Below are 27,500 nucleotides of genomic sequence, written 5' to 3'. Positions count from 1 at the left end.
TGCAGCTGCACTAAGAACTTGATCCCTTACGGTCGCCTTGCGGTCAAATAAACACAGTGGTCGGAGAGACGAAGAGGATGTCAGACTAGACACAACACACACACACACACACACACACACACACACACACACACACACACCTATATCAAGATGTCCCAGTGATGACAAGTGATGAGATGAGTCGTCTGAGGTTAAGTTGATGGGCAGGAGTTTGTTTTATTAACCAACTGGAACTGTGTACTCTTTTCAACTAGTAAATAGCATAGCTATAATATATGTTTTTGTTAAGTCAGGTGTGTGTTCCATCACATCATTTGTGCAGGCATAAGAGAGCTGTCAATGTCTAGTATTGATTCTAGGCTTTGCGTTTGCCTTTGGAGTTTGTTATTGGTGTCTGTCAACATGAGGACCACAGAGGTGTCAATGAATGTCAAGGAAGCCATTATTAGGCTGAAAAAACTGAATCTGAAACATAGCCAAACAATAGGCTTGCCAAAATCAACAGTTTGGAACATCATTATAACAACAAAGAAAAGCACTGGTGAGCTCAGCGATCTCAAACAGGCTAGTAGGCCAAGGAAGACTTCTACAGCAAACCACTAGTTATCCTCAAAAAGGATGGTTACAGGTTACTGTTTGCTAAAAAAAAGTACCTAAAAAGCCTGCAGAGGTCTGGATAAAGGTCTTGTGGACAGATACAATGAATATTATGATGGACCAGAGTGATTGCAAGAGGAAAGTTAGAAGAAAAAAGGATCTGCCCAAGATTTACAGCATTCTACTTCGTCTGTGAAACATGGTACAGCGGGTGTTAGGTTTGGACATGTATAGCTGCCACTAGAACTTGCTAACTTGTCTTAATTGATGATACAACTGCTGACAGCAGCAGCAGAATGTATTCTGAAGTGTACAGAAACATCTTGTCTGCTCAAGTACTAGCAAATGCCTCCAATTCATTGGATGGCTCTTCATCATACAGTAAAAGAAGTGACCCAAAACATACTGTTATAGCAACTAGGGAGTTTTTAGGACCAAAAGTGGAAAGTTCTTGACTGGCCAAGTCAATCTTCAGATTAAAATCCAATTGAACATGCATTTCATTTCCTGATGATGAGACTTTAGTAAAAAAAAAACTCAAAACAACAATTGAAGATGGCTGAAGTAACGATATGTTACAGTATATAGTTCATACAATGTATATATTAAAGATTGACCCCATAGTGAGGTCAGGTGTGTAGAATGTATGTTAACCAACAGGGGGCAGCGATGACGGCACAGGTGACTCACTCTCTCACACAGACACACACACACACACACACACACACACACACACACACACACACACACATCCCTGGCAGGTAATTCACAGTGGTGGTGGTGGAGGTCGTAACTCTACCTTGGCAGCCTGGGAATACACACAAGGGCTGTCTGAGATGCCGTGTGGAAGAGGTGGGGACCAGGTTAGATTTACAGGCAGGGCGTCCCCTCTTCATACTGTACACACACACACACACACACACACACACACACACAGGTTTGTCTTTAGAGAGTGCCGACTAGTCAACGGCGGCTGTGAACTTGAGATGGAAAAATGTTTCCCTTCCCTCTTTCCTGCCTCTCAGACTCTCTCTCTCTCTCTCTCTCTTTCTAGTGTTCACTCCCTTTCACTTACTCCTTCTCCCCCAATAGCCCCCCCCTCTCTCTCTCTGTCTCTCTTTCTCTCTCTCTCTCTCTCTCTCTGTCTCTCTCTCTCTCTCTCTCTGTCTCTCTCTCTCTTTCTCTCTCTCTCTCTCTCTCTCTCTCTCTCTTTCTCTCTCTCTCTCTCAAGCATGCCTCTTACTCCCTGTTTTCTCCTCCCCATCTCCCTCTATCCCAATAGACCAGACCTCTTCACGAACAGCCCAGTCATTTATTTCTGCCCCAATCGGTTGGTTGCACGTTGAAAACCTCTGAAGAACGTTTAACAAACGCTCTCTCTACGATCCTGGGTTTGGCTGTAGTTTGACAGCGGTCTGGAAAAAACGCCATTGGGTCGTTGAATCCCTGCCCACCACAAACCGAACAGAACCCCAATAAAGAGAGAGACATTTAGATAGATAATATGGGAGAGAGAGAATATTAAACAGAGAAAGAGATCAACAGAATATAGGGAACAGAGAGAGTGAGAAAACAAATGATGAACAGACAGACAGAGAGAGAGAGAGAGAGCGAGGTCGTGGACTGTAGTCGAGAGGAACACCCTGCCTCCTGGTCCCCGGGGTGGTGATTTTCCCTCTATTATGTTAGCGGTTGCTGCTACATGAGCCAAGGCGATGTAAAGCCCTTGTACAGTACATGGCTTAGGTTACCTGGCCAGACATAACAGGAAAGGATTAGCCTCGCGCCGGCTAGCCCCAATACTGTAGCACAAGGGGCCTGCGTTTGCCTAGCCTAGCCTAGCTCGGTTCGCTAGCTACTGTTGTTTTTTTTCGAGAGTTCTCCCTCTTTTTTTAGAAGACCTCCGTCTCTCTCTTGTTCTAGATTCTCCATCTCTCGTGTTCTAGACCTGTCCTTTTCCAGAGACGTCTCTCTTTCTAGACTTCGTTTTCCCTAGAGAGTTTTCTCTCTTTCTGTCTTTTGGACACTCTCTCTCACATTTGTTCTTGATCACTCTCTTTTGCTCTCTTTTTCTCATTTTCTTGCTCACTTGTTTTTTTTATTTTCCCTCTCTGGCTTTCGCAGTCTGCCGTTTCTTTCTCACACCCGTTCATCTGCTCACTTGTTCTGCTTTCACCCTCTGGCTGTTTCTCTCGCTCGTTCACTTTGTTGCTTTCATTTTCCTCTCTCTCTCTCTCTCTCTCCATCCCTCTCTCACTCTGCCAAAAAGAAAGAGAAAAGGAAAAAGGGAATTACCCTTAAGCAGTCTCCCCTCTCCCTCTCCCTCTCCTCCCAACTGTTATTCCAGCCAACAGTCTGGCAAGCTCAGCGTTGTTTGGCCAACCCAGGAAGAGTTATGGTTGGCCACCTCAGCCCTTAATCCACCCCAGTGCTGTTTTAGCAGCTCCGTCAACCCCAAAGATTCTCCAAAAACATCCCACGCTCTGTCATTGGAGATGTTTGTGTTGAGTCTCGCTGACACTCGGGCCCGCAAGGCGTGAATATGCATGAAATTATGTTAATCATGTCAGTAAAGTTGATATTCCTAAAGTGTTTTTAGAGCAAAGTTATCGTAGGAGGGGATTTTTTTAATCAGAGGTAATTTGCCTTTGGGGGAATTATTTAGATTCAAAGCGGACACCGTTTTTGAGGGAACTGGAATGGTTTTTAAAGGGGGATATTTTTTCAGGCAAACCTTTTCGCACTACTGAGGCGAACCAAGTTGAAGGCAGGACTGGGGTCCAGAAACAACCCCTTGCTCCTTTGCCCTAGAGCAGTGATGCACAGTCCTGGTCCTGGAGAGCCGCAGTGGGTCCCGGTTTCCGTCCCAGCCTAATGTATCTAAGTATCACATCCGATCCGTACGAATCAACTGATCTTCAAAACCTTCATGAGCTGAATCAGCTGTGTCCCTGAGAGGTTAGGTCAAACTCCTGCAGTACCCTGGCTCTCCAGGACCAGGATTGAGGATCACTGCCCGGGACACTTATGTGTGTAGATCTGAAAGAGTTGGACAGACATCAGCACGGTGGTTGTAGCTCCACATAGCCCCAGGATTATCTGGGTTATGAATATTTCTCTTTCACCATCTTTCACCATTTATATCTATTCATATGTCTACAGAGAGTAGAGCTAGGGGTTTCTGGACAGGGCTGAGCTGTATTGTGCTGGATGTCCTACATAGCTGCTTGAACAGTGCTGAAAAGGACAATGTGAAAAGAACAGGTCCGGGGCAGCAGAGTACGGTTTTGGTCAAGCCTAGCGTGTAAAGCCCCATACCGAGCGATGATGCTCTCTAACCACAAATGCAGTTGTAACTGTGAACTTGTACCCCAAACCTAATCCTAATCCCAGGATTTATTTAGGCTACCGAGCCATGACGATATCGCAACTTCCATCAGTTCAGTCTTCACCAAACATACACACACACACGCACACACACACACACACACACACACCCTCCTTCCCTCCCTCCTGAGCACATTGAGGCTGCATTCTTCTCCTACTCTTTCTGACACACACACACACACACACACACTATTAGCATACACTTGTCATAACACCTCTTCTCCCTCCTCCTCTCCTCTGCCCAGGCGTCCCCCGGGTGGCCCAGTGTAAGTTCTCCCTGCCGCTCCGCCTGGTCTGCTCCCCAGCCGCCCCCTCCAAGACCTCCAAGTACAAGATCACTGTGGACACCAACAAGCCCCCCATCAACCTCAACGAGGTCTTCCCAGGTAATGTGTGTGTGTGTGTGTGTGTGTGTGTGTGTGTGTGTGTGTGTGTGTGTGTGTGTGTGAGAGAGTGCAATTGTGCGATATCATTGGAGAATGTCACCGGTGCTCGCCAGAGCGGCACATATACTAAAATTGGATCGATATGGAGAAGATTAGCATGGCCCCTGTGAAAAGATGACACGCAAATTCGTGAAGTGCTTCATATTTATGGTCCTCTGTGGCTCAGTTGGTAGAGCATGGTGCTAACAACGCTTGGGTTGTGGGTTTGATTCCCGCTGGGACCATATATACTGAAAAATGTATGCACTCACTGCAATGTAAGTCGTGTCAGCTAAATGGCATACAGTTAGGTCTGGAAATGTTTGGACAGTGACACAATTTTCATAATTTTGGCTCTGTACGCCAGCACAATGGATTTGAAATGAAACAATCGAGATGCAATTGAAGGGCAGACTTTCAGCTTTAATTCAAGGGGTTGAACGAAAATATCATATGAAACGTTTAGGAATTGCAACCATTTTTATACACAGTCCCCCGTTTTCAGGGACTCAAATGTAATTGGACAAATTAATATAATTATAAATAAAATGTTCATTTTCAATACTTTGCAGGCAATGACTGCCTGAAGTCTGGAGCCCATGGACATCACCAAATGCTGGGTTTCCTCCTTTGTGATGCTTTCCCAGGCCTTTACTGCAGCTGTCTTCAGTTGTTGTTTGTTCGTGGGTCTTTCTGCCTTTAGTTTTGTCTTCAACAAGTGAAATGCATGCTCGATCGGGTTGAGATCAGGTGATTGACTCGGCCATTGCAGAATATTCCACTTCTTTGCCTTAAAAAACTCCTGGATTGCTTTCGCAGTATTTTTTGGGTCATTGTCCATCTGTACTGTGAAGCGTCAACTTTGCTGAATTTGGCTGAATCTGTGCAGACAGTACATCCCTAAACACTTCAGAATTCATCCGGCTGCTTCTGTCTTCTGTCACATCATCAATAAACACAAGTGACCCAGTGCCATTGGAAGCCATGCATGCCCATGCCATCACACTGCCTCCACCATGTTTTATAGATGATGTGGTATGCTTCGGATCATGAGCAGTTCCAAGCCTTCTCCATACTTTTTTCTTCCCTTCATTCTGGTACAGGTTGACCTTAGTTTCATCTGTCCAAAGAATGCTGTTCCAGAACAGGGCTGGCTTTTTTAGATGTTTTTTGGCTAAGTCTAATCTGGCCTTTCTATTCTTGAGGCTTATGAATGGTTTGCACCTTGTGGTGAACCCTCTGTATTTGCTCTTGGGAAGTCTTCTCTTTATGGTAGACTTGGATAATGATATGCCTACCTCCTGGAGAGTGTTCTTCACTTGGCTGGATGTTGTGAAGGGGTTTTTCTTTACCACTGTTGTCTTCCGTGGACGTCCAGGCCTTTTTGTGTTGCCGAGCTCACCAGTGCATTCTTTTTTTCTCAGAATGTACCAAACTGTTGATTTGGCCACTCCTAATGTTGCCGCTATGTCTCTGATGGATTTCTTTGTTTTTGCAGCATAAGGATGGCCTGTTTCACTTGCATTGAGAGCTCCTTTGACCGCATGTTGTGCGTTCACAGCAACAGCTTCCAAATGCAAATGCCACACTTGGAATCAACTCAGACCTTTTACCTGCTTAATTGATAAAGAAATAACAAAAGGAATAGCCCACACCTGTCCATGAAACAGCTTTTGAGTCAATTGTCCAATTACTTTTGGTCCCTTGAAAAAGAGGGGGCTACATATAAAAGAGCTGTAATTCCTAAACCCTTAAAGCTGAGAGTCTGCACTTTAAACCCATATTCATTATATAACTGTAACTTGAATATGTTTTGGTAAACAGCTCAAATAAAAAAAATTGTGTCAGAGTCCAAATATATATGGACTGTAGCCTAACTGTATATACTGGTGCAGGTGCACACAGGTAGCACAGATGTGGAACTGGAAGTCCATAGTTAATCCAGGCCACCCAAAAATGTCTAAATGCAATTCTCTAAAATGACCATCTCACCAACACTCACAGACTCTACAGTAGAGCAGCCGACATCCATACGTTTGGTCCGTAAATGACATTGACCTTTAAATGTGGAGGTAGATGCTGGCTTACATGGTTGGTGTACTTAGAAAAAGGTCGTACCAGAACATCATGACACTGGCATCTCCAGTGGTAGTAGATGGTGATGGTGCTGATAGTGTGTGTGGGAACCTCCTCTCCGTCCTGGGAAGCTGTGGTTCCCACTTATCACTCACTATCAGGAGCCTGGGAATGGCGTCTCCATACACAGGACCCCTACTGGAGATGAGATAGATGGGGGGATAGAGAGTGTGTGTGTGTGTGTGTGTGTGTGTGTGTGTGTGTGTGTGTGTGTGTGTGTGTGTGTGTGTGTGTGTGTGTGTGTGTGTGTGTGTGTGTGTGTGTGTGTGTGTGTGTGTGTGTGTGTGTGTGTGTGTGTGTGTGTGTGTGTGTGTGTGTGTGGAGCAAGTGCGACCCAGTGGGCAGATAAAGAACAATGTGCTCTGTTCACCTTGGCCGGCGTCCTGAGGGGAGATAATCTGCCATATCTCTGTCTGACATCCTACCACTGGAGACCACATTACACTGCTGTGTGTGTGTGTGTGTGTGTGTGTGTGTGTGTGTGTGTGTGTGTGTGTGTGTGTGGAAGGAAGGCCTTACTATATCTTGGTCTATCATCCTACCACTGGAGATCACACTATGAATATAATACTATATACAGGCTCGTGAGAATCTGAGCAAATGAGAATTTGTGTGAGAGAGAGTAAGAGAGAGAGAGAGTGTGTGTGCAAGCAATCGTGGACGTGTGCTACCTGTTCTCCACTGGTCCCCTTCTCTCTCTCTCTCTCTCTCTCTCTCTCTCTCTCACTCTCTCACTCTCTCTCACTCTCTCTCTCTCTCTGTTGTAGACTTTATGGAGAAGTCCGACAAGGATGGAAATGTGATGGCCTTTCACTTCATCTCAGGAGCCAGAGTCACTGTGCTGGCCTCCAAGTCCTCTCGTGAGTATACACACACACACACACACACACACACACACACACACACACACACACACACACACACAAATATACAAAGATATACAGTACATCTATAATGACACACAAAGCTCACACATACAATTCCCCCCCCTCCCCCCCAGAACGCTACCGTATCCAGAGTGACAGTTTCGAGGACATCTGGCTAGTAGCCAAAGAGCTGGTCCAGCGCTTTGACCGTCACTTCGCCAAGCTGGGCACCAAAGACTTCAGGAACAGCTTCTCCGGCCCCCTCCCCCTCACAGAGTACTTTGAGACGGTCGACCACCACTTTGAGGTGTGATTCACACACACACACACACACACACACACACACACGCACACGCAAACATGCACATGCACAATAACACACAAACACGCACACACTCACATGTACACACACACACACACACACACACACATACACACATTCTGATCTAAAACAGCACACACACTGATCTTTTTCACATGGACATACAATCACTTCAATATACAAACACTCAGATATGTTTTTTGCATACAAAAAAAAGAAAACTCTTTAGCCTTGTGTTGCACTTCACTAACATTAGCCCCCAGGAGGGTGAGGGAGGGGGTCCCGTCTGTTTGAAAAAAACTAAAAGAGCAAAATAAGACTAACATTGCTGTGTGTGTGTGTGTAGCTGCGTGTGAGTGCGGAGAAGTACCAGGACCTGCTTTCTGAGCGGGCGGTCCAGTTCAGAGCCATCCAGCGCCGCCTCCTGACCCGCTTCAAAGACAAGACCCCCGCACCGCTCCAGAACCTGGACACACTGATAGAGGGCACCTACCACCAGGTTAGTCACACACACACACACACACACACACACAGTCATGCATGCACAGCATTAGCCACCCGCAGACAGCAAGCAACCATGTCTCCAGTTGTTCTACAGTGTACATCACAGAGAGCTATTCTAACAATAGTCTGTCTCTCTCTCTCTCTCTCTCTCTCTCTCTCTCTCTCTCCATTACTCTGTCCCTCCCTCTGTGGATGGGAGTGTTGATTTTGGGAGAGGCCTCCAGTGGTCCTTGCCTCACACGCTCTATAGTGATTTACACACACACACACACACACACACACGCACACGCACACGCACAGTGATGACTGTGCTAGTGTTGATTTACAGAGTGATGGGTCTGATTTATGCACTTCCTGCTATTACTGATTAGGTGTTACCTCACACTCGAGGCCAATGTTATACTTACAAGGAGACAACTTGCAGCCATGGCCGCAGGCAAACACACACACACACACACACACACACACACACACACACACACACACACACACACACAGTAACATACAAAAAATCTCCAAAGTTGAATGGCTAAGGGGGAAAAAAACGGTAGATGTGACAACATCCACCCAGTCACAACACTGGTCTCTAGACAGTCTGGACCAACATTGTAGAGTGACTGATGACTTTGTCCCATTTACTGTTTTATTTTCCGCCCAGCCGGTCAACTTTGATTTTCTTTCAAGTCGCCTCTGGCCTCTGGGTCGCATTCTTGTTTTGTTCCTCTCCATTCACTCAGTTTGCAGTGACAACCTGATCCACAGTGTGTAATTGATTACTGTTCAAATCAGGGACCCTACAGAAATCACATCTATTATCCTTGCAATCAGATGGACTCAATTCAACTTACTGAGTAACATGTTGAAGAAATGTTTGCATTTGAGCTGATGTTAGGAGTGTTATAGCAAAGGGGGTGAAGACTCGAGACATTGCAGCTTTTTATTTTTAATTCATTGGTAAACATTTAAAAAATATATATATATGTTTCACTTTGACAGTATTTTGTGTCGATCAGAGTCAAAACAATTCAATTAAAGGTATTTTAAAGCCAAGTTGCAACATAACAAAACGTCCTGGGGTTTACTGAAGGCACTGTACATACATACATACATACACACATACACATCTGTGTCGTATATTCAAGGGCGCCTTATCGCCAAATCAGACATTATTTACTCGGTAGACAGGTTGTAATAAGTGTGTGTGTGTGTGTGTGTGTGTGTGTGTGTGTGTGTGTTTGTGTTTGTGTATATACATTCTGTCTCTGGGTTTGTCTCAGGGTTTGAGGCCTGGGTAATTGATGCTGGAGCATTCCTTTGTAAGTGATGATTAAACAAAGCAACCTCATCAGAAACCTCTGTTTAGGTCTGAGTGTGTGTTGTGCATGTGGAACTGTGTGTCTGTGGTGCCATAGTGGTTCCAGTGTGTTTGTGATTGTGTATCTGTTTTGTTTGGTCTTGTCCAAGTTCCCACTGTGAGTTGTGTGTGTGTGTGTGTGTGTTTGTTTTCTGAAGAGTTGCCAGCGTGTCCGTGCGTGCGTGCGTGCACGGCCGGGCTCTTGCGGGAGTGTGTGTGTGTGTGTTGAAGCAGTGTAGAGTCTCTGATGTTGAGAAGTGATGGTCCCTTGCCGTCACTGTTTACAGTAGGGGCTCGTTTGGCTCTCTCAACGCCATTAATTAGCCACTCATACAGCGAGTTGGGAGTGTGTCACATCATGACATCATTCGATTTGTAATGTCTCACTACGTCACCACTAGCCCTGTGTGAGCAGAACCACGCAAAGCAACAAGGTACGGTACAATGTGACCAAAATACCATTTTAAAAGGACCCTGCTGTACAAAAAGGGATTATACGCAAGTTAAACAGCAATGGTTCTATAGGTTATATATGTGTAGCAATGGTTCTATAGGCTATATATGTGTAGCAATGGTTCTATAAGCCATATATGTGTAGCAATGGTATTATAAGCCAAAAATGTGTAGCAATGGTTCTATAGGCTATATATGTGTAGCAGTGGTTCTATAGGCCATATATGTGTAGCAGTGGTTCTATAGGCCATATATGTGTAGCAGTGGTTCTATAGGCCATATATGTGTAGCAGTGGTTCTATAGGCCATATATGTGTAGCAATGGGCTAAATGTTGAATATAAAACATGTTGGTCTTGATATTATCCTCCTGCTTGGCACGTTACATGTGTCTGACATTAATGCTGCCGGTGCATGTTACTAAAGTAGCAGCATGTCTCATCAGGCTAAAGCTAATAAGGTAGCCTATCTTTAGCACAATGACACGACACTGGCTTCAACTAAGAGCCCATCCGTGTCTGTCTCTCGTCAGCAGACGACACAGAGCTCGATATGGGAACGCTATTCGCGTGTCAGCGTGTGTCTCTGTCTCCCGTTAGCTCCCGCTGACCCAGCGCTGTTGCCTCGCCTCGTCCCTCAGCAGCGCCGGAGCGACTCTCGACTAATGCGCTCCGGTGTCAGTCCGTCCATCACCCTCTCTCTTCCCGCTCCCGCTCCCCGGCCACGCCGCGCCGCGCATTCGGGAAGTTTCTGACACCCTATACGCACTGTAATGTATACACACGGGCCATAATGGACGCTATCGACGGCTACTCGGAAGACTGATGTACGCGTCAAATTAATAATTCATATCTCTGCGGGGATGAGTTATATGGGCTTCTGAGCTTTCGGGAGGCTTTGTTTTGTGCTAGCTCCACAATTTTTTTAATTATTTTTTTTCCCTGTCTTCTGCAGAGCGTTTGTGTCGGTTGTTGTTTGGCAGTTGTTGTTGTTTTGCAGTTGGAGACATGTTTTTGGGGGGAGTGAAAGGTGCTGGTTGAGATAGGTATGTGTCTTTTGGACATGTCTTCGTCTTAGTCATGGGATGTCATTCCTTGGGCACCACAGATGTGTCATTGGAAAATGCCTTTGTTCCATTGTTTACGCTGCCTGTTGTTGGTGGCCTACTCTGCATTGGAATGCAGAAATTATGAGTATCGGATGAGCCTGGCTTTAGGTTTGGCCGGTCGGAATGCCAGATGGGTACATTTTCTGCGTCTATCTGTGGTGAGGGGATTTCCTCTCGTTAGCGTGTGTGTTTACGTAAGTATGTGCCGGTTTGTTATCGAAATAACAAAGTGATACAGATAGAGAGGCCTCGGAGAGTGTCTTCGGTCTGGTGTACATTCATATACCAGGGGATAATATTTCCATTGTTCATTCTTCCTTCATCTCTTCCTCTATATTTTATTCATGAACCCCAGATGCGGCCTCAACCGTAAAGTGTCTGTGAGCTGGCCAGAGGTGTCTCTTTCCTCCACGTCTCCCTCTCACTACTTAAAAAGCCATTACTCATCCCGGCCCCATGGTTTTTTAAGTCCGGCCTGGCTCTCCCCTTAACTCTGCTTTGATTAATCTTTGACAGGTACGGAGAGGTTAGCCAGAGGGCTAGCTTAGCCTAGCGTTAGCATTCCTGTTTTTTGAGGGAGGGGGGTTTTTCAGCAGCTGCTGTTGACCTCTAGCGAAAAGCACTCGCTTGTCACTCAAGAAGGAGAAAGAGGTTTCTGGAAAGGGGGGATGTTGACGAGAGAGAGTGAGAGGGGAGGGCTGATATGGGGGGGGGGGGCCGGCAGTCCGTTTCCATAAATATTTTCCCAGCGTTTTTCTCTCTGAGGTAAAATGGCCTCCGCTTTGTTAGTGTTACCCTAGCATGCTAGTGCTAAGCTAGCCAGCGACACTGTCTCGGAGCTGGGTTTTGAGCCGAGCGGAGGCTCCCTGTAATTAGCAGTTCAAACGCGGGAGGTGGGCCGCTAGCAGGCCTGATTGACAGGTCGCTGCGGGGCCTCTCGTTCCCGTAATGGAGGCTTCTCTCCGACAGCGGGCTGATTTATTTGGCCCCAAATGGAGCGCTAAACATGGCTAAACACAGATCTCACTGTGTACGTGAGGCCCACTGCGAGTAATGGTTCTCTCTCTGAATGTGTGCGCGTGCGCCTGGGTCTGTGTGTATGTGTGTTTTGACTGTGTGTGTATATGAAGACAGTGTCTGCCAGAGGGTTGTCTCTCTCTGTGTGTGTGTGTGTGTGTGTGTGTGTGTGTGTGTGTGTGTGTGTGTGTGTGTGTGTGTGTGTGTGTGTGTGTGTGTGTGTGTGTGTGTGAAGGCCCAGTTTGAAAGGCCGTCTCTCAGGTGCGGCTGGTGTTTGTGTAACAGATGAAAGGCCGGGGGGACCTAAGGGAGTTCCTCTGTTTTTCCTCTTTCTCTGACCCCAGGGTATTTAACAGAGGAAACACACATTTGCACATATCAGTTGACACACACATACACACACACACACAGAAGATGAATGAACATACACTTACTCATACACAGAGGGGTCACTGCAGACTAGCATGTTTTTAAATAGACAAGCATGCGTTTATATGACTGTCGTTCTTATCAATGAATGGCTGTCTTTCATCGAGGTGACAGACACGTAGACGAGTGTTAAGGAGAGTGTCTGCGATATGGAGTGTGTGTGTGTGTGTGTGTGTGTGTGTGACACAGACAAGCTCCTGAAATTCACAGGACATTAATCATTTGTGACTGTGTATGAGGATGGTGGTCTCGTTATGTGTGCTATGGGTTACTAGGCAGATTAGAGCTTTGGATCATCCCATTGGATGACCATTTTGTAATGAGAGATCGCAGTGTCACCAAGCTCTGGAACCAACCATGACCGTTCTGAGATGTTGGCTTGTTTCTTATGACCGGGTTCTCAGTGGGCCACAGCAGAACACAATGCCAGGAACATCCTATCGACAGGAAACGTTGGATCTAAATTACTGCCTTGGACAAAACACAGTGATGTTAGGGGAGTGTATTCTCCAAACACATCTGTGACGTCGACAAGAGTGGCGTGTGTGTGTGTGCGCGTGTGTGTGTGTGTGTGTTTCTGTCTGGTCCTGCCCCCTCAGGCCATACACAGCAGGAGAGGAGGAGGGCATGCGAGCTGGGTTTTATCAAATAATGTGAAATCCACACACGCACACACACACACACACACACACACACACACACATACACACCCCTCCCCACCTGAACCCTCCTTTCCTACCACCAGGTGTTTGCCCAAAGGCAGGGCAGGCAGGGTGAGTAGATGGAGGAGGTGGGGGGTGGAAGGCCTTCCACTACAGTAAGTAGCACTGTACACTCCAGACCTCTCAGGGAGTCCCCCTGGATGTGGTTTATCCCAAACATGTGTCTGTGATTCTGGGGATGAGGAGAGGAGAGGAGAGGAGAGGGTGAGGGGGAGACTAGAGAGGCAGACAGGCAGGCAGGCAGGCAGACAGACAGACAGACAGACAGACAGACAGACAGACAGACAGACAGACAGACAGTCTAGGAACACATAGAGGATAGTTTTGTTTCAGTGAGAGGGAACTAGTCAATAACGTAATAGACTACAATGCTCGGAAGAATCGACAATTTCCCCCCCATATCCGCAAGCACGACCGACGGCATCGCACCTTCCTGATATGTCAACCAACCGATCTGAGAAATCCATATTTCTAAAGTGACAAGCGGAAGCAGAAGCAACCCTGTTACGGTCGTGAACAGAATGGAAAAAAAGAACGGTTCAAAGCTAAGTGGCGATATTTGATTCTCTCGAGGGGCGTGTGTTTTTGTTCACCCCCCCCCCCCCCCCCCCCTCTGCTCACCACGCCCAGCAGCCGTTCAATTAGACGGCCGTGTTGGCAGACCCACACAGCGCCCCGCGGAGCTCCAGATTAGACCCTCAGTCTTTGTTCCAGCGAGGTAATCAAAGACCGAGTCTGACACCGCCGGTACATTCTAAACGCTCTATTTCTATTGTGTTCAGCCAATGTGCGCCTTTTGGAAGTATTCCACGTGTTCCGTTGTGCCAGGAAAAGTCAGCTTTGATCAAAGCGTTTGATGAAATGATTTGAATTACAATTTGAACCCTCTGGTAAACGACTGTTGATTCTCTGTCCTTCGCTCTCGGAATACAGTCAGTCAATCGATTCAGTTAATTCTATTCATTCTATTTCTATGTTTTTGCTCCTAGACATTCCCCCACACTTCTACTAACTCCCCCACGCTTTCTAATAACTCAATTATGTCAGCTTGTTTTCTATGCCGTGATTCATATCCTCGAAACATTTTATCTCGCATCCAAACAGTGTCATTTCTCCTGTCCCTCCTGTCCCATTGTCCAATCTGTGCTGTATCTATGGCATTCGCCCAAAATAAAGGCCTTTTTGTCATTTCTCCAGTCCATTCTATTTCGACGGTGTTCGCCCTCACAGAATGTCGTTTCCCCCACTCCGTTCTTCTGTGTGTTCTATTTCTAGGGTATTAGCCCTGAAGAATGTCATATCTGCTCTCAGCGAGAGAGGGCTTTAGACGTGCCACAGGGTCTCTGTGCTACGGCGAGTTAGGGCCTTAATCTCATTGTGTCTGTTGAGTGGCTCTTAACCCTGTGAATGGAGCTAGGATTCCTCCCTGAAATGGAGCATGCCTTCTCCCGCTGACCCTTTGTTATTAGCCTCTCAGAGGTTAGCCACCGGCTAACGGGATTATGCACACGCCGTAATTAAAGTCATAAGCGCGCGCACGCACACACACCAAGCGTATAGTGCACACACACGCATGCACACACACCAAGCATACAGTGCACGCACACACACACACACACATGCATGCACACACACCAAGTATACAGTACGCACACACACACACACACACACACACTGGGGTACAGTATGTACACACACACACACTTAGGTATACACACACACACACACACACACAATATCACAGGTGCTCATTAGCTCCAGTCCCACAGGGGGTAGTTATTGGGGGTCTTATGGGGATGTCCCGCCCTGATGTCTGTCCCATAGAGCCTGGCTCCGGGCGCCACTCTACAACCCTGATCTCCAGGAGGCCCCGGTCCTCCAGTCACGCTTCAGTTTCTTACACACACACACACACACACACACACACACACACACAGGTCTGTCTTACCACAGTCACTCTGTCCACATATGTCTGGTAGTTCACTAACAATTCCGGGAGGGTTTCACCTATAGCCCGGCTCAAACATGCCTCATACCGTTACCCTGGTTACAACAGCTCTGTTTCCATCCATCTGTCTATAGAACCTTAAAGGGGCAATCTTGGGATTGGTACCTCCAGTTTTCTACTTTTAAATGAATGATGGATAGCCATTGATTCTTGAAGAATTTAACTTCTAAATGCCTCATGAGCTAACAGTAATTCAACTGTCTTACCCCCATCCAACCCACAACATAAGCTTGTTTTACTGCATTGTTTGTAAAGAATGTACATCTGAACAAACACTGTATAGCTTCAAAACATGCTTCAAATAATCATTTTGATCCTTGCATCCATAGCTCTAGTCTATGAATTTGAGAGTGGTTGCATTTCTCCAGCTTGATCCCTCAGATGTTTACCAAGAAAGTGGTGGGGGAGACCGCTTAGTTGTTGTTTGGATCCCAGATTGCCCCTTTTAAGCAAATATTCAATAAGGCATATCAAAAACATATGGGCAATTGTGCGAGAAAAATGTGTTTCCATCAATCTGGCTTTTCTTATTTATTTTTTTAAATAAAACTGGTCTGTGTATGTATAAACACAATGTGTTTACGCTTTTGCAAGACTCATCACATTCTTGGATATTCTCAACTGTTCATATACATTAGATTTAGTCACACATGTTCCTTCATATTTAGTTTTTCGGGGAAAATATTCACCACATCTTAGAGTTGGAAGAAAATCTTTCTCTCTCTCACCCACACACCCACACCCACACCCACCCACCCACACACACACACATACGTTGGCATTGTCAGTGTTTTCTTTTGCTCGGCTGACTCCCAGCTTCCTGTGTCGCGGCCCTCTCCTCTGATCCCGGGAGTTCTATGACAGGATCGAAGATGCTTAGAAAACAGGTCAATGACTGTGTTTGGGAATATCTAGTTGGTTGGCTATGCCTCAGGGCGTGTGTGTGTCTGTGTCTGTGTCTGTGTGTGTGTGTGTGTGTGCTTGTGCTTGTGTGTGTGCACGCGCATCTGTGTGGGCTCTCTCTAAGCGATGTTGTTACACCTAATCAGTACTGTTCATAGCAGTGAACATAGAAGTGTGTGTGTGTGTGTGTGTGTGTGTGTGTGTGTGTGTGTGTGTGTGTGTGTGTGTGTGTGTGTGCGTGCATGTGTGCTTCTGCACATGCTTTTGGGTTTGTGTACGTGTCTATCTGTCGTTTATATGTGTGTGTCGTTTCTCAGAGCTGACTAAATGTACTTTGGTGCAGTGAACTGTATGATTGATCTACCATTGTCTGCATGCATAGAGGCTGTGTGTCCCAAAAAGATGTGCTGCTCCATTCCATTCATGTATGCATGTAACAAAGAGCTCTACCTCATTGACTAACCTCATAAACCTGTGTACCTGGTCATTGACTAACCTCATTAACCTGTTTACGTGATCATTGACTAACCTCATGAACCTGTTTACGTGGTCATGGTTAGCTCAGTTACGGTCCCCCTCAGTGCTTTCCCAAGGGAGGATGGTCTGAGTGTGGTGATCATGTACTGTAAAGAGGTTTTACTGTGTGTGTGACCCTACTACACATTGTCTTTCCTAGGAAGAGGGGGACACACACACACACACACACGCACACATTGTACGTACACACACACACACATACTGTACACACACACGCACGCACACACACACACAGTGCCAACACACACTGTTGCCAGTTGCTCTCCCTATCTAGTCTCCAGACACACACACACACAGACACACACACCCTATCTCCCCCCATGGCTCCGTCTGCCAGCCTGGTGAAACCTGTGGGAGACAGTAGAGACTGGGAGATAGACAGACAGTGGCAGGGGACAAAGGAACAACAACAAACAAACCCTGCCTGGGGCGTTATCTAGACAAACCAGAGGAGCCCTCACAATTACCCTGCTACTGACACACACACACACACACACACACACACACAGGTTGTACCTACTCAAACCTCTCAAGTCTATTCCCACCGACTGCATGTGTCATGTGTATGCTCGCAGTTACGGTTCTGGATATTTTACAGATGCTGTGTGTGTGTGTGTGTGTGTGTGTGTGTGTGTGTGTGTGTGTGTGTGTATGTATGTGTGTGTGTGCGTGTGCATGTCTCAGTGTGTCTATCTGTCTGTGTGTATGTGCATGTGCGTGTGTGCATGTCTCAGTGTGTCTGTCTGTCTGTCTGTCTGTCTGTCTGTGTGTGTGTGTGTGTGTGTGTGTGTGTGTGCGTGTGTGTGTAGAGTTTAACCTCTGTCTCTGGTATGAATTAGGGGCTGCCTATGGCTGTGGCCTGGTTCACGCGACATTTCACTGCATTTTGATAAATCTGCTGATTTACCTTTAATGGCCAAGCCGCATGAATGGGTGTGTCTGTTCTAGGAGCGCAGTGACACACACGCACACACACACACACACACACGCACGCACACACACACGTTCAGGAGGACATTTACTCCACACAGCTTATTTATGAGTGATCATCTGCGTGCGTGCGTCTGTTTGTTTGGGTGTGTGTTCTACATTCCTGTGAATGTCCTCTCTATGTGCTTTTGCTATATGTGTCTGTGCATGAGTTTGTGTGTGTACGCATTAATCATGTGTGTGTGTGTGGGTGATGCGCATATCTGCAGTTATTTATATGAAAAGCGCAATCAGGGCCCTGCTGGCCTTGTGATCCCTGTGCGTGTGTGTTTGTGTGCGTGCGTGTGTGTGCGTGCGTGTGTGTGCGTGTGTGTGCGTGTGTGTGCGTGCATGCACCGCTCTGCATCTATGACTGATCACTTCTCCCATTGCACTTTCTCCAAAGTAAACATGTCCTCCCGCTCCACTCTCTTTGCAGTGTGTGTGCCGTTTCCGCCCACAGACAATGCTCGTTTTATAAGATTACACATATTTACTCTGTAATCAGAGGGCAAAGGCGGGTGTGCATGTGTGTATCTGTGCGCGTGTGTGTGTGTGTGTGTGTGCGCGGCTCTCTTCGCGACGCCACGGCTCGGATATTTATCTTGTTGCAGTAAATTCCCAGAGTTTCCCTCGGTTTTAGTTTTTTTTCTCTCTCCTTCATTGGGTTTTTCCTTCTCTTTCCTCGGAGGCTTGTTCAAAGGAGACCATTGAGAGGAAAGCAAACAGGCATGGCAGGGCAAACAGCACCGTGTGTTACAGTTGCAGAGACACGGCGGTGTGTGTGTGTGTGTGTGTGTGTGTGTGTACGTGTACACAGTATGTATGTGTGTGTTTGAGAAGGAACTTAGTTTAAGCAACTGAGTTTGTTTGTTTGTGTGCGTGTGTGTGTGTGTGTGTGTGTGTGTGTGTGTGTGTGTGTGTGTGTGTGTGTGTACTGAGCTTTTTTACCTGCATGACTTGTGTATGATTCTGCTCAGGCAACTAGGTTTGCGTGTGTGTGTGTGTGTGTGTGTGTATGCACAACAGGGTTTGATAGTTTGTGAGTGTGTGTGTGTGTTTGTGTTGGGAGTGGAGAGTTGTTAGGACAATGCCTTCGCTGTGGCATTCCTTAGGATTAGCATTCTGAGGCGTGTGTGAAGCTTGCAGCACTTTCGAGAGAGAAGGTTCTAAAGCGATGCAATCACCTTGACATCAGGCTGTCATTAGCATTGTTAGCATTAGGATAGCATTGGAGACATGATATTGTCATTAGCATTGCTAGCATTAGGATAGCATTTGAGACATGATATTGTCATTAGCATGTGTTGCTTCATTGTAGCGTTAGTATTGAGGTAGCATTGCAGTTTATTAGAAGCCTGCTTTCAGGTCTCTGTTTGCCAGACCTCTTTAAAACCTCAAAATTAGTGCAGCTTTCACTGAGACCAAAACCCTAACCTCAGTCTAATGGCTGTGTGTGTGTGTGTGTGTGTGTGTGTGTGTGTGTGTGTGTGTGTGTGTGTGTGTGTGTGTGTGTGTGTACATGCCCGAGCGCCTGCCAGGTACACTGGCTTCCCAGGTCACTGGTCTGGACTGCTTCAAGTGCATGGCTCTCTCTGTGACCCCCTTGGGACGTTGTATGCATGTGTGTATGTGTGTGTGTACTGAAAATGTTTGAGATGGAGTAGGACATTGAATTTTCTCTTTCTCTCTCTCTCTCTTCTTCCCTCCCCCTCCTCTCTCTCTCTCTCTCTCCAGCCCTTCCCTCTCTCCCATCCCCTCCCCTGTAATGGTTTAGTTTACATAAGTCGCTATGACTTATACCCCTGCACTTAGCGCTGCGATCACGTTTCCTGAAAGTGGACTCTGCTGACATGTTTGTGACCCTGAAAAGGCTCAGAGCTGGTCGGGCTCTGCTGGGGCACGTTAGCCAAGGCTCCTGGGGAGGCCGGCGGAGGCGGAAATCGGAGGACGGGCTTGTTTTAATGCATGGAACGGAACGAGAATCGGTATACAACGCACGTGTTTGAAAGGTGTTTTGATACCATTTCCATATTCCATTCCATGCATTATATTTAGCCCGTCCTCTGATTTCTACCTCCACCGGCCTCCCTTGGCTCTGACATATGGTGAGCTCTCAGTGGACAGATAAATATAGGCATAAATATGTTATAGAAAAGCTCTGGCTAAGCTTTCTCAGGAATTGTTAAATGTGACTGGGTCACACAAAACCTTAACTGTTAACAAATAAAACAAATAAAAAAATGTTTGTTTGTGATGGTCTGATCAACACAGTTCCTATTCAAATGAGGGACCCTACAAAACCAGGGTATTCAGTCTGAACACGTGTGAACTGTCAGGTGGTGCAAAGGATGGCGCTTCCACACGTATAATTCGTTTGCTTAAGTCTGAACCAGGGCTCAAACGATGACTTTGTTGCATTTTTCCTTCGGTTCGGTTAGGTTTCACATTGGCAAATCTCAACTCGTAAACAAAAGCACCGTGATTGCACAGGTTGTTCATTTATTGGACAAGAATCTGCCAGTTTGTTCCAAAACAAAGTTCAAGACAGTCATCGAGTCAAGATCTTGTCCTTTCCGATAATGCTTCGGTACTCTTATCAACAACACAAGCCTTTGAAGAAACAGCCTCGTAGGAGCGCCTGTCCAGGCTGCCTGCACTCATAATCATCTTGCTGCTTTACAGCATTCTTCATAAACAAGTTGCCAAAATATCTATTATATATTTATCTGGCCGTAGCCTATCAAGGAGATACTTTAGATTAGATTCAACTTTATTGTCATTGTGCAGAGTACAAGTACAGAGACAACGAAATGCAGTTAGCGTCTAACCAGAAGTGCAAAAAAGCAGAAAAGTGCAGTGTGAACAATATATACAGGTAGTGCAGTATAGTATAAGCATAAGTAGTGCAGTGTAGCAGTGTACTTCACCTCCTCATGGCTTCATGTCTTTCCCTGACTCGTTGCTAGCTAGGTACGTTTCTCTCTCCTAACAACAATATCTGTCTGTAGCAACCCATAATATATACAGTAGCGTATTTGTGCTATTTCCTGTTAAAAAGGCGGGCCGGACCAAGTGGGATTGTGTTCTCACTTGAAAGGAACCACACCGCGGTTCACTTGGAGGACTGAGACTCATTTTTCGGTCGGTCCACGGTCAGAGCGTTTGGCGCGCGCCAGGGTTTGAACGGAGTGTTCTCACCTATCTAAACAAAACGAAATTCGACACAAGGTTGTTCAGTCCACGCCGAATGAGGTAGGCGTGAAAGTGAACGTATTGTGTCGTTTGTTGAAGAGATGTTTTGCGTCTGAGCTAATTCTAGGAGTGCCACAACAAAAGGGGTACATATATCCAACACGTTTTCTCAGTTTTTCTGAAACCAATAAAACAAATAAAAAAAGATTTCACTTGGTGAGTGTCCAGTAAGTGGTTTAGATCAGTGGCCGCAAAACAATCCTAATTCAATGTATTTCAAATTCGGGCTCTGAGGCAACACAGCGTCCAAATTGTGGAAGGGAGTTGAATACTTTTGCAAGGCTAGAAATGATCTGACCATGCTCTCTTAGGATGGATAAATATGTCATAAAATAATGGAAAGCCGTAAAGTCGTAGTAGACTCATTTAGAATTGGGTAAGGGGGGAAACACGGGATAAACATGGTGACCAAGAAAAACAGAGGGACATAGAGAGAGAAAGACAGAAGAGACTGTTGACCTGGGAGTACAGTAGAACTCAGCCTGGCTAGCATGAACGCTGAGGACACGTGTGTGGGAATCCGTTTAAACGTCTCTGCACATCAGTGTGTGTGTGTTTGTGTTTGGGTTCTCCTTCTTTGTTTGATGTTAATTTGTAGTCAGGATCTGCAATGTTGTGTCTGCTTGAGATTGGATGTCCTTGTTTTTGTCTCCAGGCACAAACAGATAGACAATGCTCTATCTGCAAACATACTACACACACACACACACACAAATCCACACACACAAACACAACCTTTCTCTCTCTCACTCACTCACTCACTCACTCACACACACACACACACACACACACACACAAAAACACACACATACACACAAACCAAGAGCATCCAATAAAGGTTTCAAGCCCCGCCTGCCTGTCTCTAAAGACAAGTCCAGTCTTTCAACGGTGGGATTTCTCCACCTGAGCATGACATGAACTAGGGGTGGGCCTATCTTGTTATCATTCTAATCCTCCATCTGCATCCACTAATTGGGACTTGTTTGGGGGGATACTTGTAATCAGACAACGAGGAGTGTGATTTAAATGTTGAAAATGATGGGGCTGCGTATGTCACTATTCCTCCTCACCAAGAGTCTGTTCCAGTTCTGAAGTTAAACCTGTAACTGAGGGATCGGATGGGAAGGGGGAGGAGGGCACATTGTACACTGCTTTGGTCCAATCACGGCAGCAGACATATCGCCCACCTCTAAACTGGCCATGGATTCATTCTTTTGAGAGAGAAACTAATCCTTTACGATACAGATAATATCAATACATTATCAGATATCAGATGCTATCAGAAGTAATTTTTCCTTCTTCTAGCATTGCAACTGCCTTATGGCCCCTGGTCTGAGCATTTATTACCTTATCTTATGATGACTGATGGATACATGATTCACTTACTGGATAAAGGCGTCTGCTAAATGCCGTAAATGTAAATGTAATAATCCGATCCGTAAAATGCCCAAAATCCGATACTCGTTTTGTCAGATTAGTCGGCAGGCACACCCCCTGTTATGAACATTTATGTATCCGTTCTGGTTGTCTTGTTGGCTTTATGCGATCACGTTTCATGCGTTGACTTGCTAATCAGCCCAGTATCTGTTCAGGAAGACGGAACCAAAAAGTAGTCAGGGCATGATTACTAGAGCCCCACCGATACTGGATCTCTGATGACGACGTCGATTCATGGGCCACGTCGTTAACATTCACAGATAAAGGTCTATCTGCCCGTATTTGTTTCCCTTTATAGAAACGCTTTCAGAAGTAAACAATGGCAAAAAAAAGATACTCTTAACGCTGATCATATATATAATATATGCCATTTAAATATATATACAGTACCAGTCAAAAGTTTGGACACACCTTCTCATTCAATGGTTTTTCTTTATTTTTTATTATTTTCTACATTGTAGATTCATATTGAAGACATCAAAACTATGAAGGAACACATATGGAATTGTGTAGTAAACAAAAAAGTGTTAAACAAACCAGAATATGGTTTATATTTTAGATTCTTCAAAGTAGCCAACTTTTGCTTTGATGACAGCTTTGCACACTCTTGGCAAGGTGTGTCCAAACTTTTGACTGGTACTGTATATGCCATTTAGCTGACGCTTTTATCCAAAGCGACTTACATTGCAGTGAGTGCATACATTTCAGTATATATGATCCCAGCAGGAATCAAACCCATAACCTAAGCGTTGTTAGCACCATGCTCTACCAACTGAGCCACAGAGGACCACGAACAGGCATCCATATCTCAATAACGACCTGAAGTGATCTCCATTGATTAATAGAGAAACATTTCTTTATTTTCTGTGCAGTTACAAATGCCAAATGAGAATTTCACATGTTCAGTGCACTGCATATAGATCTATATCAGATATACGTCAGGGATTTGCTGTTCAATCTAACTTGACAGTTTAATCATACACTGAATTATTTTTGTTATACTCAGCATATTTAATGAACAAAAACATACAAAAGTACACTGTGAAAAGAATTCTTAAAGCGAAAGAGTTGCCAACCACTGGCATTTCCAGTCAGGGCTTATTCCAATAAGCAAGTTTATTCATTCATAGAAAGCCATATATGCTTGGAAAAACAATTACACAGATTTCCGATTATTTCGTAATGTGTAGGAATATGGAATATCGTAGGAATATGTGCCTGTACAGATATTTCTGTGAAAGGCCAATATCAGCCCGTAATATCAGTGCTCCGATATAAGTATCTGTCGGGATCTAATGATTACGCAATAGAGCAGTGGTATTTAGTTACCACTGTATTTGGGTTGATACGTATGGATTTGTTCTAATTGTTCTGTGCATGTATTGTGCTCAGGCGTGTGTGTGTGTGTGTGTGTGTGTGCGTGTGCAGCCTGGGAGGTGAGTGTGAGCTGTTAATGACAGGCCAGGGGAGTGTGTGTCTAAAATGAGTAGAGAGAAAGGCCCTGTGTGATTAGAGACCTATGGTTAGCCTGGGAGAGGCTAAATATGGAAACACAGACTAAATACTGTCCACATGCACACACACACGCACACTCATATATGCATTTACACACACACACACACACACACACACACACACACACACACACACACACACACAAACTTCAACAACCAATCCCAATAAATCCAAGCATGATTTGTGAGCCGTCCCTCTCTTACAGTGTGTTTGATGCATATTGCTGTCAGCCTAACTGACAAATGGTTATCTGGGGGTCTGTACTTACTGTGTGTGTGTCAGTGTGAGAATCACAAGTCATTGTGTTTTTGCTTAACTTGTGCATGGTTGTGTATGAGTTAGAGCAAGAGATCAATAGAGAAGTGTGTGTGTGTGTGTGTGTGAGAGAGTGTAAGAAAGCGCACACACACACACACACACACACAGAAAACCTCCACCCACAACCCCCCCACACGCACACACACACACACACATCGTGTTATAATCAAGCCAAATAACCAAACTCACGGCTGTGATGTCAAAGCTAGCGCTTTAGGCTAGCTTACGCCACAAACAATACATTTCCCCAACTCTAAAGAGCCAAGTGAAGTGGAGAGGGAGAAACTTGTACCGTGTGTGTGTCTCCGTGGGAGGGTGTGTGAGTGTGTATCTGTCAGTCAGGTCATATCAGGCTGTTTAGGTTCAGTGTGTGCTGCAAGCTGGAGGGAGGTGTGTATATCGGTTTGAGCTATGACCCTCACCACTCCGCCAAACAGCTGTGTGCTCTGGTAGTGTATAGAGTTCACGTGTGTGTGTGTGTGTGTGTGTGTGTGTGTGTGTGTGTGTGTGTGTGTGGTTGTGGGTGGAGGTTTTCTCTCTGTCTCTCTCTCTGTGTGTGTGTGTGTGTGTGTGTGTGTGTGTGTGTGTGTGTGTGTGTGAGAGAGAGATAGAGACAAAAACCTCCACCCACAACCCCCAGTCCCTGAAGGGATATTTAGCCGAGTTTTTCGTCACCTGGTCTGACCACACACACACACACACACACAGCTAACCTTGTGTGCGGCCCTACCTCAAGATGAAAGGGGTCAAACTGCTCTCCTTTGCCTTCCCCACTCCACTCCCTATAATCCCGCATCCCAAAGCCCAGTCAGCATACACAGTATCCATGTTCCTGCTTGATCTCCCTCAAAACCTCTCTCTCTCTGTCTCTCTCTCTCTCTCTCTCTCTCCTTCTATATCTTCTCTGTTCTATCTCTCCTTCCATACCTCCCTCCATCAAACTCGGTATCTCCGTTTCTCTCCTCCTCCTACAAACTCTTGGGATGTTGGATGAAGTAATGATCAAAATGACAAGGATGATGATGAGGATGATGATGATGTGACTAATATGACATTAATGACCACGTAGCTCCTATGAATGCAGTTTGAACCGGTCATACGTATGTCACATGGCGTGCTTACGTTTGTTACACCAAGTAAGTGACATAACAAACACAAAGTTAACCGAGGGGGTGTCACGTATCAGAGGATGTCAACTCATCACCCCTTCAACCCCAATTCCCCCCCCGCCCCCCCCTCACATAATGGACCGAGCCAACGCCCCCATGATCTCAGCTATGGGTGGGCCTGGGTTGAACCACAGAGCCTTAGTGCTTGGGGGGGTGCAGGGGGCAACTTTAAACCTGTGAGGTCAACTCCCTGCCTGGTTGATTCAAGTCAAAACTGGGTCCTGGGGCTACGGTGAGGCCTGCACTTCCCCGGAGTGTTAATCCCAGGTTGGGTGTCACTCTGGCGGGCAGGGTCTCTAATTTAGCCCCCTGACTGTATGTCTGGGCCTGGCTTACAACGGGACCACCCGGACTGAGGGGAGGAAACCGCTGACCTTGGTGGCTTTTGGGGAAGGTGTGTGGGTGAGTCAGGGCTGGGTGTGTGTGTGTGTGTGTGTGTGTCTGTGTGTCTGTGCGTGTGCATGTGCGTGTGTGTGTGTGTGTCTGTGTGTGAAGAGACTAGGGAGGGAACGTGGCAGCTTGCTTGATGTTCTGGAGGTGTCATTTTTGGATCTTCTGGTGGTGTCATTTTTGGATCTCACACACACACACACACACACACACACACACACACACACACACACACACACACACACACACACTTCCCTCCGATCCTCCCAACCTTCTCTCACCATTCTTATTGAAGGTGTTAAACCCAGGCCTGGTGGATAGTGATACTGTGTGTCTTTGTCAGGGTTGTCTAAAGGTCACCAGACCAACCAACGATTATATCTAAATCCCTCTGCTATGTTTTGAGTGAGTGTGTGTGTGTGTGTGTGTGTGTGTGTGTGTGTGCGTGTGTGTGTGCGCGCGCTCTAGGGCGTTCATACGTGCGTTTTAGCACAAGCGTGTTTCTTTGCACATGCAAAAACAATCCCCCTGCCACCAGAGTCCTCTCACACACTCCCTCCCTGTCTCAGAGAAAACAAAAGTGAAGCCTTGTCTTTGATGGGCCGGGCCAAGCCATAAATCAAACCTGGGTGATATTTTACAACCTGTCTCGTTGAGTGTGTGTGTGCGCGTGTGTGTGTGTGTGTCTGTCTGTGTCTGTGTCTGTGTGTGTGTGTCTGTGCGTGTGTACGTGTGTGTGTCTGTGCGTGTCTGTGCGTGTGTGCGTGCGTGCGTGTGCGTGTGGAACGTCTATGAAGCCATCTCAGTCGACACACACCAGGAGAAGGATGATGTGTGCCCCCTCCTCCCCCCCCCCCCCCAGACACTGATCTAAGTGTGACATCCAGGGGTTTGAACCTGGGTCTCCCACTAGGAAGCACCCACCGTGAGGCCACCAGGCAGAGCGACCTCATCACGAGAGTGTGGTTCCCAACCCACCGGGGGCATTTAAGAACCCACCCACCAAACCCACCTCTTCTCTCTACCGCAGCAGTTTTGACAGTGGAGCCTGTCGCAGTCACTTACCAAAGCACATTTGACAGCAGTGGCGCACCAGAGGACGATGTCCATTTGTAAAGTAGGCCCTTTACGTCAGTATGAATGCCCTATGAACGCCCTAGGCCGCAAATGCAGAGCTGCCGCTGTGAAAAAGTCACGGCATCCCTCGACTTTCGCACAAGGATGTCCGTGATCGCAAACGATCTCTCTTGCTTAAGAGATACGCGGCCTGATATCAAGTCCCCCGACGTTTGCCAAGCGATGTCACAGTCCGACGACTCAATAGACGCTCCGGTGCGGGAGGCCGTTCGTGTCCCATTCCTCCCGTTCCATTCGAAGTTGAGGAAAACACACAAGCCCCCCGAACTGCGTAAGCACGCGGTCTAAGTCCTACGTTTGGCGGTGGAACACGTTGGGTTGCTCTGTAGGGGGTCGAGCCCTCGACACGCCGAATGAACGTGTTCCTCTAAAGCCAGACCTTTGACCCTTTTGGCCCTCGTGCGCGTCAACAGAACGTCACCACAAAGCGGTTTGCGTTGGTTGAAGTAGAGCCCCAACGAGGAAGAGAGAGAGAAAGAGATGGAACATCATAAAAAAAAGAGAGGAGAGGAGAGGAGAGGAGGACTGAGCAGCTTTATGTCA

At 46.3% G+C, this 27,500-nt stretch overlaps 1 protein-coding gene across 1 annotated transcript in view; it reads left to right on the top strand.

The window, feature by feature from the left end:
• Window positions 1-27,500, top strand: part of bbs9 (Bardet-Biedl syndrome 9) — a 132,267-nt gene that overhangs the window by 45,530 nt on the left and 59,237 nt on the right. The window contains exons 16-19 of the mRNA XM_083679247.1: window positions 4,230-4,370; window positions 7,313-7,405; window positions 7,546-7,718; window positions 8,080-8,232. Of these exons, the coding sequence (XP_083535373.1) occupies window positions 4,230-4,370; window positions 7,313-7,405; window positions 7,546-7,718; window positions 8,080-8,232 (560 nt within the window). The remainder of the gene's footprint in view (window positions 1-4,229; window positions 4,371-7,312; window positions 7,406-7,545; window positions 7,719-8,079; window positions 8,233-27,500) is intronic.

This window comes from Argentina silus (assembly GCF_951799395.1).
Source record: "Argentina silus genome assembly, chromosome: 10".
NCBI classification, from domain to species: Eukaryota; Metazoa; Chordata; class Actinopteri; order Argentiniformes; family Argentinidae; genus Argentina; species Argentina silus.
This window is presented reverse-complemented; position numbering and strand designations above follow the sequence as displayed.